The 15587-nt window shown below is 41.1% G+C and overlaps 1 protein-coding gene across 2 annotated transcripts in view; it reads right to left on the bottom strand.

Moving 5' to 3' along the window:
- Window positions 1–1932: 1932 nt before the first annotated feature.
- EXPH5 (exophilin 5) overlaps window positions 1933–15587 on the bottom strand; it is a 34916-nt gene continuing 21261 nt past the window's right edge. For both annotated transcript variants that reach the window (XM_076328173.1, XM_076328174.1), the window contains 3 exons: window positions 13472–13520; window positions 11805–11931; window positions 1933–9886 (listed from right to left, as the gene is read on the bottom strand). In XM_076328173.1, coding sequence (XP_076184288.1) covers window positions 4530–9886; window positions 11805–11931; window positions 13472–13520 — 5533 coding nt within the window. In that variant the 3' untranslated portion in view covers window positions 1933–4529. The remainder of the gene's footprint in view (window positions 9887–11804; window positions 11932–13471; window positions 13521–15587) is intronic.

Here is a 15587-nt window from a genome sequence, read left to right as displayed (position 1 = left end):
GAGCAGCGAGGGCAGGCTGCTCCCTGGGGAGCGGGGTTGAGGAGCACAGCACCATGGCTGGCAGCAGGGCTTCACCAGGGCCCACCCCGCACCTGGCAAACAGCATCTGGGGCACCCGAGAGGCCACATCACCCAGCAGGCTTGTGGGGACAGGGCAGGGCTGAGGTCAGGCAGGGATGTAAGCTGCAGATCAGGATCAGGCCCTGTGAGGGTAACTGGGGTCAGACACAGCTCTGGGATGGCTGCAGCGTTCTGGGGACGTCAGCCTGCAGGTGGGGCTGGGCTTGGCGGCGCCCATGGCTGACCAGGCAGGGCTGTGGGGAGATGGAGACCAATGTCCTACAGCATCGCGGGGGCAGGGACTGATGGCTCCAGGCTGGGCTGAAACGGTGTCCTGGGTCATGGGCAGGGTGGGGGGAGCCCTGGGGAGGGGGGGGCATGTCAGGGCCTGTTGGTGCTCCTGGGGCCCCATCCCTAGGTAGGAGCCACCCCTGCGCTGGTACGGGCTGGGACCAGCTGCTGGGAGCAGCTCTGAGGGAACAGCCCTGGGGGTCCTGATGGGCAGTGAGTGGGACATGGGCCATCAGCGAGTCCCGGCAGCAATGACAGCCAACAGCAGCCTGGGCTGTATGAACAGGGGCAGAGCCAGTGGTCGAGGGGAGTCATTATGCCCCTCCACTCAGTACTTGTTACACCACGTCTAGATACTGCATCCGGCTTTGGGCTCCCCAATACAAGACATCAATAAACTGGATCAAATTCAGGGGATGCCACTGAGATGGTGGGGCTGGAGCACTGGCCCTGTGGGGAGAGGCTGGGGGAGCTGGACTTGTTCAGCCTGGAGCAGAGATGGCTTTGGAGAGGGGATGGACCTTACAGAACCCCTCAGTGCCCCTGGGGAGATCATTGAGGAGATGGTGCAGGGCAGAAGGACGAGAGACAACTGGCATAAGTTGAAAGAAGAGAGGCTCAGCCTGTAACACGTTTCCCCCATGAGGACAATCAGGCAGAGGCACAGGTTGCCCAGAGAGGCAACCTGTCTAGTCTCCATCCTCAGAGATTTTTCAAGCCCAACTGGATGAGGCCTTGAGCAGCCTGGCCCAACCTCAGAGCCAACCTGCTGTGAGCAGGAGGTTGGAGCAGAGACCTCCTGAGGTCCCTCCCAGCCTGAGCTACCCTGTGATGAAACCATGAGATTTCTGTCCCTTCTTTCGAATGTCACTGAGATGTTGGAAGGGTCAAAGGTCATCTGGGGACACAAGTGACGTAATGGGTGGACAGAGATCTAGACAAAAACACCACCTTAGCTCATAAACCATGTTTCCTTCTGAAAGCAGGCTTGAGGGACTGTGTCACTGAACTCAGGTACCACATATACTGGCTGTAGTAATTAAGGTTGAAAGACAGTGGTGAGTCTCACACACTGTCACACTGCACGTGGCAGCCAGGCTCCACTCAGGCCTAATTCCAGCCAAAGTGATTTTCACATGGAACTCATCACCTTGTAAAACTACTCATCAAATACTACTCTTGGCCCCTACATGGAATATCGGCTCCTCAAGGCAAGTTGTAGGCATATGGCTTGCTAAGGGGTTAACACATCTACTGTAAAGACACTACGCTGATGGAAAACTATTTGTGTACTACAGACTCATCAGCTGGCAGGAAAGGAGAAGGCAGCAGTATGCGCATCGCTAAGGCGGCACATCCTTCCTCCGCACAAGGCAGGCCTGAGCCACGCGGCCGGCATGACCACTGCCTACAGCTGCGTGATGGACCAAGGCCAGGTGCCCCATTTCAAATCTATGGCATCGTTTGCCCTCAGCACCCTGGCAACAATGCTAAGATGCTGGATTTTATTTTTTTTTACATAAACTGTCTATGGCATTCACAGTAAGCGAAAAATAAACACAGTACCAATATATTTTTTCATTTGAACGCAGAATTTATTTAAAACAAATAATTTTAAATATGAAAATCCTATAGATTATGAACATTTCTAGAATATAATTTTGTCAAAGAAAAAGCTTGGAAGAGTGAAGGTGTCAAAAATCTGGCTCTGCTAAACTGAATGGAGCTGATCGCTGTTCAAAGGGTATTTCTCCCTATGTTTTCACATAGTTGACTGTTTTACAGAATACCGTTATTCAGTGTAAATATTAGTTCACAGATCCTCAATAGGCTGCAGTCTTCCACAACTGATTTATGACCAAAAGCAGTTTTTACTTGCTTACATTAAATCAAGCCACCCAATTTCCTGTACATACATAGCATAGCAAATGAAAAAAATTATGCCAACAAGGTGAGAACTTAATCCAACTTCTGTTGAATGGGTAGAAAATATTTACAAATAAAAATGTTCTAAACCATCCACTTCTAGTGAAGAAAAACAGTATGACCACTTACTTCCCTTGTAAACATTTATTTTATTATTCTTTACCTTATGTAGGCTGGTATTCCCAATCTTTGGATTAACGTATTTTGCAGAAATGTACAGCAGCAGAAATTCCTCACTGATACTCAGCTGGTTTTATTGTCTTACTCTACAGAATCCTGTACGTATACAGAAAAACATAATTTCTCCTTAGAATACCACATTTTACAAGATTGCAATTATACGGTAGTCATTTCCTTCTAGCATTGCGTATGTCAGCATACGCTTATATCCTTCCAAAACAGGCATGTCGTAGAGATCAATTCTGACTATAAATACATAGTTTATGTTAGTCCTTCTATGTACAACAAAAGATGTATTACCCCAGTATGAAGTAATAATACTTATGCATCAGTACAGATTTGAACTACAGACCCACTTCTTTAACGAAGTTTACAGTATAAAAAAATAAGGATACCAGTTACCTAATATATTTTCATCTTTTAGTTTCTTGTGGAGTAGTCAGTGATACAAGCATTGCTTGTTTTGTGTAAAATATATTATTTTAAAATACCAGTATACTGTCCTTCCAGTTACAAAAATATAATTGTGTCCTACAGAAATCTTACTGAATTAAAAAGTGTATAAAAAATATGGATCATCATTTTAGACCATATGTGAAATTAGAAATAAAGTAGAAGTAAATGTATAATTATTTAAAAATACTATCTTCTGGCTCAGTGAGCCACTTCTGATTTTGCATAAAAAGAGATCAAAGCTTAGTTAGAAATTTAATGGCCAGGGACGAGTTTTGGCTACTGAGTAGTAATACTACATTATTAGTGTGGCCGAAGAAGAGCCACTGGCAGATGTTTACAGCTGTTCAGTTCGAAGGGTAAAAAGTACCATGGTGACAGTAAGAATGGTTGAAAAGTACCGAAAAGGGACGGTAATTTAGCAAAAGGCAAAGAGCATTTCTTACTGCTTTTATTTACTTTGTATGTAAAAACCTGCCAGTCTATACGGTGCAGCCGCAACCCAGCCAAGGGCCCTCTCGGGCCACTTTGGACGGTGCTGCCCTGCAGGAGCCCAGCGGCTGCAGGTGCCTCACCCCAGGACCGGCCGAGCACAGAGGCAGCGGGAGAACTTAGGGATGTAACAAGTTGCATTGGTTATGGTTGTCTTCCCACTATTAGGACAACTTAGGATTCAACCTATGAGGTTTATATAGGAAATAAATAGGGTAAATATTTTTACATTTTGCATGGTTTAAAGTGTCGGATTATTAATCCAAATTAACCTGTTCCTAAGTCAAAGGCAGAAATCTGGCCATTCATCTCAACTGTAACCAAAGCTGCGCCGGTTATCAATCTATCTCCCATGTCTGAAAAGCAGATTTCCATGCTTGGCTGCGTTTCTTAACATCCTCAGGAATTTCGGCAAGTTTTCCAGTGCTGTGCCCTTTGCTGAGCTGTTTCCCATGCACTAGCAGCACTTCTGCACACTGCTCACTGCTCTTGCAATGCTGAGGAGAAAAATCCCAGTGTGGAATCCGCCAGAACAAACGCCACCAGGGACATTGCTGCTACACTTCCCAGGAATGCAGAAAAAGAACATTCATAGAGAATATGGGGTAAAAATTGAACAGGTTTCGTTTTGTGGGGGTGTTTGTTGGGTGGCATGGATTGGCATTATCATGCTTGATCTGGTATATGAGGAAAATTAGAGAAACAGCAATTTATCAGCAAAGTAACCTCTTGGTTTTCTGTTAAGTCTTGTAAGAAAAAGTAGCTCAAGCTAGAATTTATCCTTTCCAGCACTGTGTAGCTGGCAGGAGCCTAAGCCACTGCTTGCTGACTCAGAGGAAAGCCATCTCTGGAGTTACACTGCCCAAAGCTCCACAGTTGTTTACCTTCTATTATTTTGGAAAGGGATTTTTTAACATTCTTTTTCCCTGCTAAGAGAAACAACAATAGTGAAGCCACATATTTAATACACAAGTCAAATGCTCAGCTAACATAACATACTAACTTCTTTAAAACTAATGAAGTTGTACCAATTTATAGCAGCACAAGAACTGGCTCAAAGTATTTTACGTGTTTTTGCCTGCCCAGAAACCACCGAGCTATCGTGCCATCTTAGTACCACGGGCCCTTCATAGCTCCGATTCTTTATCTATTTCATCTAGGTAGTATTCATCATCGGTGGTGGTATCGCTGTCTGAGTCCGAATAAGCTGCTGGGTCTTCCTGATAGATATCAGTTGGCTCTCGGGGGGATGAAGCAGCCGATGACATTTTGCTCCCAGCAGAACTTGAGCTCAAAAGCTCAGCCCTGTTTATAGAAGGGGTCTCTCCATCTCTGAGAGCACCAGGGTTATTAAGAAGACAAGGCCTCCATAATCGCCCTTCTGTGAGTGACCTCTTGATATTTTCCAGGAAAGCCAGCTGTTGTTCTTTGCCAAATATACCAAATTCAACAGAAGGATACATCAAATTTCTAGTGCTGTAACATTTTTCATCATCCGATGCCCAGTTTTCATTTTCATCACAAGACAACAGCTCCGAGTAAGATTTAAATCTCTTCCCAGGTATACCATCTTTTGGTAGAATATTGCTTCCCGAGGCAAAGGTCTCATGGGAATCTCGAGCACAAATACTCTCAGAAAGGTGACGCTCACGCTGACTTTTGGCATGACTCTTGCGCAACTGATAGCTATGCAAGTTAGCATTTTTTAAGCTAGCAGACTGAGAGAGATTTTTACACTGACCGAGCACTGTCTGGGAAGTCAAATTTTGCTCTGGACATAGGTCTGCCTGCAAGCAGCTATTGACATATGTGTTTGAGTTTTTGTCAGTTAAAAGTGGCAAGGGAGGACTGCAGGCACGACTGCTAGCTCTTCTTTTCTCATCATCTAGTGGGTCTGATGTAGTAGCACTGGGAGAGACGGACTGGCTTTTGCTTTCTAACCTGAGGTCAAGTGCTTGGGAATTCTTATTTCTTGTGGTTACTGTTTTATCTGGAAATAAAGTTGTAAGACTTCGCCTATTTTCCATTTTCACTGTAGTTTTTTTGGGACTGATGGCTTCTTTCTGTGTGTATGAGCTTGTAAAAGACCTCCAGTTGGTGTTATTATCAAGCAAAGAAGGATCATTCTGATTTTCAGTCTTCTTATTCTTAGCTGTTCTTGGTCTTGGCGTATTCTTATCAGGGCCCAGACTGTGATTCCGATTTTCATTGTCCGACTGCAGGAATGGCTGATGGGAATCCATTGAAATCAATGAGTCAAGGGACATGTCAACCTCTAAAGAAGTGGCACTTCCACCGTTCTGTGAAAAAATGTTACTTATGTGTGGTTTGGGGGGTAAATTTTTACTTGAAAATTTTCGACTTGTTTTGTAAACAGCTGCCAGTTTATTTTTAATTGAAGGTCTGTTTTTCCTTTTTTCTATATCTTTGACTTTGTCTCTTGTGCAGTCAGACAGAAGCTTGTTCTCATCTTCTGCACTCTGTGTTATCTTCTGATCTTGTGTAACCCTGAGGACTTCATCTTTACAGTTAATGTTCAGGCTGCCTTCACTGTGCCTCACTGATTCCTGCAAACCACTATAATCTTTACCCATCCGAGTACTCTGTGAGTTTTGCTCTTTTTTAATTTTTGAATTCTTTAATTCATCTGTATCTGTGCTAACCACTTCGTCCAGCTGAAGTAATGGATCAGCACTGGAAGCTGTGCTTACCTCAGATGCTTTGTTCTGAGACTCTGAAAGCACTTTGCTACAAGAGTTGAAATCATTTGCATTTTTTCTTGAACTGTCAGCCCTTAATTGCAGTCCACTACATTTAATATTATTATACAGAGGGGTGGTTTGGTGTAGGAAATTTACTCTCTGTTTGGCTTCGGTACTATCCCTGTACGTGTCTTCCGCGGGAGGAAGCGGCATGTCAGCATGCTCTGTGTTACTGTTCCTTCCAAGGGAACTCTTCTCTCCTGGGTGGAGGAGTACACTATTCAGATTTTTATTGGTGTTCACTTTAGGGGGCTGACGGCAGTTTTCAGAGCTTCCCTTCTGTATAATATTTTTATTTGTTGAAGTAGAATACAAAGGATTCTCTAAATGTCTGCCTGGCTTGGGAGGGGTTGATAAAGTGGAAGTTAGCGGTGTGGCTGTTTGTAAAATTTCCTTCTTTTCTTTTAGACATATTTCCGTACTTTGGCTGCTTGAAGCATCAGAAATGGCTTTACCTGACTTAGCCACTATTGCAGTGGATTGTGGACCACCAAAAGAAATTTCTTTTGTCACCATGTCAGAAAGCACATTTTCTGCTAATGAAAGATCTGCTGAACTATCTTTCCTGTTATGTACCATACTCATTGACTTTGAAGTATGTATCTTCTCAGAGCTAGGAGATAAGTGGGAATTCTCTTCTTCACTATCAGCAGCAGTTCCTAAGTTCTGAGGTGTGACCAGAGCTGAAGATACTTGGTCAGAAGAACATGAAGGCACCTCTTTTTCCAAAGTACTGGGGAAAAAAACATTTGCGAAACTCACATGACCTTCGTTTTTCTTGATTTGTATTCTTGGTGACTGAGCATTTTCTTTGGGACAAGGTACATCTGCATCCGCTGGATTATCTCTAAAGAGGTTACAGAATGTTCTTGAATGCCTCCGTGGTAATGTGTAATAAATTGAAACTAGTTCATGATACTTGACATGATCTTCATCAACACAAACTGTAAATGTGCTTGTAGTTTTATATTTCTGCAAAAAATTTCCCCTCTCCTTACAATCTGAAAACACAGAGGATTCTCTTCTGCTTAGATGTTTACATCTGTCTGTCAGTTCAACTGATGTACTACTACTTACTGAATCATTAGGACTTTTGGTTGAAGGACTGGGGTAATCTTTTTCTTTGTTACTTGTAGCAGTATTTAATGATGCTGATGTTAAAAAGGAATGTTTTGAGTCTAAACAAGACACATCTCTTTGATTAGAACAAAAGGCATCAGCTCTATGTGGAGTTTCAGACCTTAAACAATCATATGTTGTTCTACTTTCTCTAGGTAAAGAGATGGGCGTATCTGACATAATACTACCAGCAATGCTAGCTGATTTTCTAGGCAAAGTGTAATAAATAACAAGTGGGTCAGGAGATTTGAGGCTGTTTCTGCTAGGGGAGCCAGTGATGCTACAGCTACTGGTATGTCTCAGCAAGCTGTCTTGCTTGTGAAGCCTTTCAATACAAGGTGAATTACTCCTTATTTTTCCGCTTTCTTTTTCAAGACAAAAATAACTTAAACTATGTTCAGAGGTCTTGGGGTCTCCATCAAAGCTATGCGTATAAATATTTCCAGAATTTTCATTTTGTGGAGAACTAGTAGTGAGTTGTCCATTACAGTCCTTAGTAACTAAAGTGCTTGCATTTTGCAGTGTTTTCTGTGAAATCTTTTTGGTAACACCTATTCTGCTCACTGGAGCTGTTTTTCCACCTTCTGCTTGAGATTCAGTAACTGTGCAATTTACTGAAGAGCTAGTCAGTGTTCCTAAACATTTAGAATTGTCTTTATGAGAAAGTGCTTGTGGAGAGCTTTGTGAAGAGCTAGATGAACATTCAGGAGGACAGGACAACATGCCTTGACAGTCTGCTAATTTTTCAGTAGATGGAGCAGAAGCAACATTCAGCAGTGAGGAGCGTCTCTTTGGAGTAGCTTGGTTGATGGCTTCTGCACTCTGATTATCCTGTTTGATGTTCTCTCTTTTTGCTGCATAATGCAGATTATGTTCCCATTGTTTCTGACTTGGAAGAAGAGGTTTCTTCCGGCTCTCATGAGCTGGCAAAATACAGAGAGGCTGACTGAACACACTGTTGGGTGGGCAATCGTTTTCCTTCCTTTGTAAATTTCTTTTATCACCATTTGATGTATACATTTTTGCAATATCTCCTCTGGCAGTGACTTGGGTTTGTCTCTTTGATCTCATTGTGTTAAAGAGAGATGCATCGCTTTGCAACATGGCAGAAGCAGGGCTGTTAGAGGGAAAACTCTGGGTGTTGATGTAGTTTGTGTCTGCTTGTTGAGAAACTGACTGTAACAGCATGTCTTCATCTGGCAGTTTCGTACCTTCAACCTTTTCTAGTTGTGTAAAGTCTGCCTTAGTACTTCTTTGGGTAACGACGACTGAATTCCTGTTCAGTCCTATAGGTTTTGTTTGGTCCTTCGAATTAGGAAAGACGGACTCATCAGTTCTGATACTAGATGAAGAAATTGAAGAGTTACAATTTAGCCAAGGCTGACAGCCCTCGGTGAATTCTGAAAAAGTTCTGTTTGCGCTTCTTGTTACCCTTTTGATATTCATATTTTCTGGAGAATACACGTGACAATCGTTCTGCAGGCGCTGTGAACCAAACTTGGCATTCTTTGTATGTGCCCATTGCTGGTCATCTAAATTAGCCATAATCACTTCAAAGCTGGCATCAGGGGAAATAAACGCTTCGTCACTGTAGTACTGAGGAATATCAGCCCAAGAAGGATAGCTGCCTTTTTTTCCATAAGGAGAATTTTTTTGGTTTGCATACAACTTGCCATGAGAAGAAGTATTTCTACAGCAGGATCTAGAGAGATTATTTTCTGATTTGTATAATGGATAATTTTCCCAGTTATCAAAGGGCAATGGAGAAGTAGCTTTGTCAGGGCAACTAATTCTACTAAAGCAATTACTGCTTGAAATAGATCTTCTGTAGTGGTGTTTTGAGTGGTAACATGCGTATTTCTTGGTTTCTTGCAAAGAGCTAGGATATCTACTATGGTCTGTATCATGAAACTCCATCAGTGATTGGGTTCTAAACATTTTTTCTTGAGTTGATGTTTGTTCAGGAGAGTCTGGCGTGTTGTTCCATACAATAGAAGATAGAGGAATTCTCTTTGGGTTCTGTCGACCAAACCTTGGTACAAAACCATTGTTGCTCTCCCTTGCCAACGGCTGTTGTAAACTAGATGCTGATAGCTGGTCAGAAGATACTGATGATGGAAATCTCCGAAGGGAACATACAGAGTAACTTCTGCCAGCTGTATCCCTGTTCATACAACTCTTGTGCCTAAATCCACTGTTCTGTGTTATGGAGGGAGGATATAAGCTACCTTCTGAAGACCGTCCGAAAGAAACGGAAGACAGCCTGCTGCTTAGCAGATGAGGATTTCCATCAACTGGATCACCGTATTTGTAATCTTGAAAGGCTGCCTGGTGCCAGTTTATATATGCGCTGTGTAATTTCCTTGGCCTGATGAAAATCTTGTGTTCATCTTTGGCTCTTATTGTTCTCAGTCCGTCTGGGAAAAATGTGCTAGGCATGTCACTCCAGTCATTTCTGTGTTGCCCCCTACTAGCACTCTGCCTCTTTGAAGTAGGGAATGCACTAGTGCATTGGATATTTGATGCACTGCTAGTAGAAACTGTCCTGTCCAACAGGTCTTGGGCTTGTTCCTGGGCCAGCTGGTCATCCAGATCATTTAGAACTGCACAGGAAAAAAAAGATACTTGGTTTTGTTTTCTTTAATAATCTTCTGACTACTTATGTTAAAAAGTTTCACGTATTACATTAATAATCAGAACTGGTTTTGAAAGGAGTCAGCTTCTCAGCATTCAAAACCCTTCCCAAATCACACATTCTTCCTCCACAGGACCTTTCAGTGGTCACCCATTATGACTACAAGGAAAAAAATGCGCTGCTCCATGACTGATCTTAAAAATGCTCTTTATGTAAATGTTAGTCTTTATGCTATTTAAAAGAAAAACAAAACAATTTGAAGTCTGAATTCTTACTCACGCACTATATATGTGTCTGTGTGTAAACTTTCCAAATCTAGTTTGTAAGCAAAAAATCCCTGAAAAGAATTCACTAGGCAAACATGGAGCTTTCTGTGTGTTCACAAAGTACAGTTATGATGTAACTGTAAGGAAACACACAATCCTGCAAACCATCAAACAAGCATATTCAGTAGTCTGGCCTGTCCACTGTTTGTTTCATTCAGAAAAGTTCTCCACTAGTAGCTTATTACTTTAAAATGAGCACTGAAAATGGCATTTTCTGGATAAAAAAGGGTAATGAAATAGTTAGGAACCTGTGATTCATATATAAAATACAGCAACAAAGCTGTATTTATATATATAGACAGCCTCATGAACTGGAATTAAACACTATACAGCTCAGGTAACCAAGATATTCAGTCATAAGACTAAGTGACAGCAATGTATTTAAAGTATTTTTATTGGCAAAACCAATTATGCCTTCGCTAATTGTATTCCTTTTGTATTTTGAAAATAGCACACATAAGATATAAACACAAATGGATATGGCTGTTTTGTTACAGCATTTCCTAATCCATTTAAATAAAAAAGACTGACTGATCAGTCATTACAGATCTGTGCTAATAGTACAGAATCATTTAGAAAGCATTGCTAGGTATGTATAGTTGGAATAAAAGGTGATACAAAGGTACTAAAATTTTCCATTTTTCTAAGTTTCTCTTCAGCACAGAAGACTCCCGAGAGAGTCAGTTTAGAACAAGAAAAAAGACGAGTTGTTTCCGAGTCTTCCATTTGGAGGACATCAGCCAAGCTATGTACAGTTTTTCTCTGTCAGTGGGCAAGTGTGCACAGTTATGACTGACACCCAAAAGCGGTGACAGGCATGTGAGTTTCAGAAGAACCACTGTCCACCATGCAGTGCTCTCCTCTTCCAGCACTGCCGACTCACCCACTGCTTCCCGATCATGCTTTCAATCTGTGATCTCTTGTAATTTTGGGTGGTAGAAAGTAATATTCATGGACTTTTTTTCTGCATAGATCTGAGAAAGTTTATGGAAGAACACCTCTGTACTCCCATAGGCTGGGTCTGATCTTGCCTCTCTTCCCAGCAGTGAGGGGAAAAAAAAAAAGAAACCAGCAACTTTCGACTGGTGCTATAAGGGCTCCCAGAAAGCTAACTGAATGCCATAATGCCTCTTGCTTCTGTGGTCTGAGGCTTTACAATTCATAAAACCAGGCCCAGTAATTCATCATTGTCAAAATTATGCATGCAGGAAACTGGGATGAAATTCTTCTCACATAACTGTATGTCTGCATCTAAAGGATGCAGTATGGGCTCCTGTCAGAAACAGCAGAGAGAAATGTATGTTTTTAAGGTGTGATTCTTCTGAACTGGATCAGTATGAGATGAAATGCACTCTAAGAGTAACCAGTGACGCATCTTGAAGTCAATGTCAGAGTAGACATTCTGCTGTCAGACAAAGCCAGCAAAAAGTAGCCACTATGCTAGAAAGTAATGAGCCATACCTTTACAGCCTATGCTTTTGCAGAAAATTCTCTGAAACCGGTCACCACAGTCACTTCTGGTAACAATAATATCAGAACAAAGTAAGGACACACACTTACCACTGAAAAACTCCTTCTCTAGCTGTTCATTCCATTCCTGTGTACTTTTCTCCGTAATTTCATTTTGGTTTGCATCAAAAGAATGACCACTTGTTTCAGTTGACATTGGGGAATTACACATTTCAGCCTGTTAAAAATTGTAGGGCAACATGATTTTAGTTCTACATTGGTTGGGTTGAAATCACGTTTCACATGTCACATTACAAATCATGTCACAAGTCAGAGGTCAGTAAACTCTTTGTGGGTCCAGTAAATACTGTATTATTAAAACATACAACTGAGGATTGTAAAGTTGCATGCATTTTAGAGACTTTTATATATGTAATAAAGAGATTTGTTCATCTTGTCCTCATACTGTAGCATATTTTGGATACATGAGTTATAATGACCTTATATAAGGGGCATAGTATTGTATCTCTTAATTTAGTTTTTCCTAATCACTTCTTCCCTGACCAGCACATTTAAAAATTCACACACTGACCTCCCAACAGAGATTTAATAATTTAACACCACAGTCAATATTCATATTGCAAGACAGCACTTTAGGGGGCTGTGATAAATTACTTTAGCGGTGGGGCAAATGTCATCCTATTCCCCATCTGACTTTAGTTTAAACTGGAGAGGTTCCTATCCCATCCATATTTCTCTCAGCTCACAGTCTCAGATGGCAGAAGTGCAGACAGCTGCTGAACTGCTGATTTATTTTAGCTGAGACTCTTCTTCCTTCTTTTTAATAAACACCCTTACTACTTTTTAGTTCTCAATATTCGTAATATTTTACTTGTCTAGCTGTAATAGTCTATTTATAGAACAGGCAGGATTCTCTGATAAGATCTTTGTTCAGTCATATATTAATATAGATTATCCCTTTGTTTTTGAAATATGAGAGAAGGGAGGTGGCCAATTTACCCCCTCTATACCTTTGATTATATACTGTATACCTTCTTAGTCCCCTCTGTGGTTATATCACACAATTGACGAGGAGGAAAGAATGTTAGTAATACAGGGCAATAAAGTAATTAAAACAGCAAATATCATCTTTGGAGGAAATCTGTTTATTTCAACAGCGTGCACTTGAATTACATCAGAAATAAATCTATTGTTTCATCCTTAAATTGAGCTTGTGCTTATAAAATGGAACATTCAGCAAAAAAATAATTTCCTACTGTCAAAATTTACATCTACACAGTAATTCTGCGCGTGGAAATGTTGCAGGAGAGGTTCTACCTTACTGCCTGCCCAAGTCAGCTACTCTTTTTCACCCTTGTACAAATGAAAAGAAACAAAATAAATACACTAGATGATTATTTATTCAGTGTGAGTTTTGACCTATTTGCAGGTTGGTTACAGTTGCCAAAATAGGTGAGGGTTTTGGCCTAGGAAATTATCCATGCAATTATTCCATCATTAAAAGAGAACTGAAACCTGATCAGAGCTAAACTTAGGGCTTACCTAGGAAAGCTTAGGACTCGTAAAGTTAACAGGGCAAGCTCATCCTACTGCATTCAACAGGTTCACAACACAGACATTTTACTCAGTGTTTAAAACAAGAATGGCAAGAATACTATTTAAACAGACATTATATCAACAGCCTAAACAAAGGGGACTAGTTTGTGAAAAATCTGTGGTTTAAACATTGCTGACAATAAAGTTGATAAGCTACTTACCGTTGCCATTTCTTCCACTTTCGAAGATGGGCTAGCAGAACTGTCATATCTGTAGGCAGAACGATTTAAATGTTGGCTTTGAAAAGGAACGTGATGTAATTTTACCAGGTAGTAAATATCCAGCAGTTTCTCTTTAACAACTATTGAGAAGCATCTGAAAGACGACTGCTCTATGAAGAATCCATCCTTCCCCCCCCAAAAATCCTGCTAACAAAAAAATGCTGGGGAAATGTACCATTCAGTTTGGCCTTGTCAGCTTGCAAATGTCTCAGCTGCACAGACAAGAATGAACTCAACCTACTGGTATCTCAAATGTCTGCAACAGCCATAAAGTAATTGTTTCAATCCAGCATTACGATAAGATGGTATTACTTCCTTTTCCAAACAACAATAATTTAGTAGATACTACGAATAGCCGAAGTTAACTACTTGTAAATCTGTAAGTGGTTTGCATCTGCAATTCTATTGTTTTTCTTTTCCATTTCACCCTGCTCAGACGCAGAGCTGTGCTCTGCCCCAGAGCTGTGCTCTGCCCCTGCAAAGGAGGAGAGGCAGATCGTTTTCGGTGTGAACTTTGGAACTTGCTGCTACTCACCCGAAACAGCCTTTATTTACCAATTTTTAACACATGGTAGAAGGCCATCTGCTTTCCTAAGCTATATAGGACTGCAAGGGCTTGGCAGAGAATTGGCTAGAGCGTCTGTGAGTAATGCCGTGGTTAGAACAGGCCAAGAAGCCCTGAACATAAAAGGTATTCTGTTCCACGGGGTGACTTGCAGACATACAAATACAAAATAAACTAAAGAAACAAGAACAGAACTCGACTTCACTGAGTCTATTCGAAATTGCAGATCCTTATTTTACAACTAAGCAAACCCAGTCCCTTCAAAAGCCCTGAAGGAAATGTTGCTCAGCTTGTGCTTATCGCCAGTTCTTCCTTGTCTCAGAAACTGTTTTTTCCCAGGAATTTAATTCTTGAGAGAAAGTGAAGTAGGGAAAGACGGTTCTGCTCAGTCCTGTTTGTCTCAAAGTCTTTTTGAATGACCTTGTTTTTAGGCTCTTAAAACCTTCTTGTGCTCAGGTAGACTACTTTATTGTGCTTCAACAGCAAGTATAAACCGGCTTGTTGGCAGGTTCTTTGTGGCCCAGCCTTTCCTCCTGAAGTGCTTTGTCATTTGTTTGCAATGTGCTTGCAGGCAGGGAAGAACAGTTGAAAGGTGCAATTTGTTTTTGCTTCTGTAATTGTGAACTGTAAAACCAGGATTCCTCTCTGACATGGGGTCCAACTGAAACCAAAGGAAACAAGCCTGTTGACCTCAGTGGGCTTAGGATCCGGCCAGACAATCTGAATCCAAAATTCCTAATTTTTCCTTGTAGCACTGAATAGGAACGGCCATTAATGCAGTGGGTTACTGCTCCCTGTGAACGAAGTTTACAGAACCAGGACTCAGAGTTGTATGTAGCTCTTCCTTTAAACTAAAATGATGTTGAATAAGTTTTAATGCTTCTACAACAAATTAAGAATGAAACTTATGTTTCAGGGTTTTTACAATGATTTCCTGCAAACCAAGTTCCATGAAATCCTGTGGCTTAGCGAGTTACCTTAATTTTAATTATATGCATAACAAAAATGTAAGCACTTTGTTAGAAGCTCTCTTCTTCAGCTTTACTGTGCAAAGGTGCTCTACAGTTCCCCTCATTCGGTGCTGTGCTTGCTGTTGCATTAATTGCTCCTTGCAATGAAGCTATATGAAGTAGACATGTTAGTTAGAAATGTCTTCTGATAGTCTAGGCAAAAATTAAATTTTCATTTGCACCTCTGGCACTATTCTAAATTCCTCCATGTCTTTGTTGTCACTGTTCTTTCAGAAATAATTGGTTGTTGCATCCTGCTTTATTTTCCTCCCTGCCAACTTATACAGACAAGGTTATTTTAATCTTTTCCTTATGCCAATCCTTCCACTTCTCAAACTGCCTCATTATTTTTTCTGAACTCTCTTAAGTTTTTCAGCATTTAAAAATTGAAGTTTTGCTTACTTCCAAGGAAATATTGCTTAATTTTAGGAAAAAGTAATTCAGTTTCTTTTTTTGGTTAAGGATATTGAGCAATGTTTAC

This window comes from Aptenodytes patagonicus, chromosome 1 (genome assembly GCF_965638725.1).
Source record: "Aptenodytes patagonicus chromosome 1, bAptPat1.pri.cur, whole genome shotgun sequence".
In the NCBI taxonomy this organism is placed as follows: domain Eukaryota; kingdom Metazoa; phylum Chordata; class Aves; order Sphenisciformes; family Spheniscidae; genus Aptenodytes; species Aptenodytes patagonicus.
The sequence above is the reverse complement of the archived record's forward strand: the minus strand, read 5'-3'. Positions and strand labels throughout refer to the sequence as shown.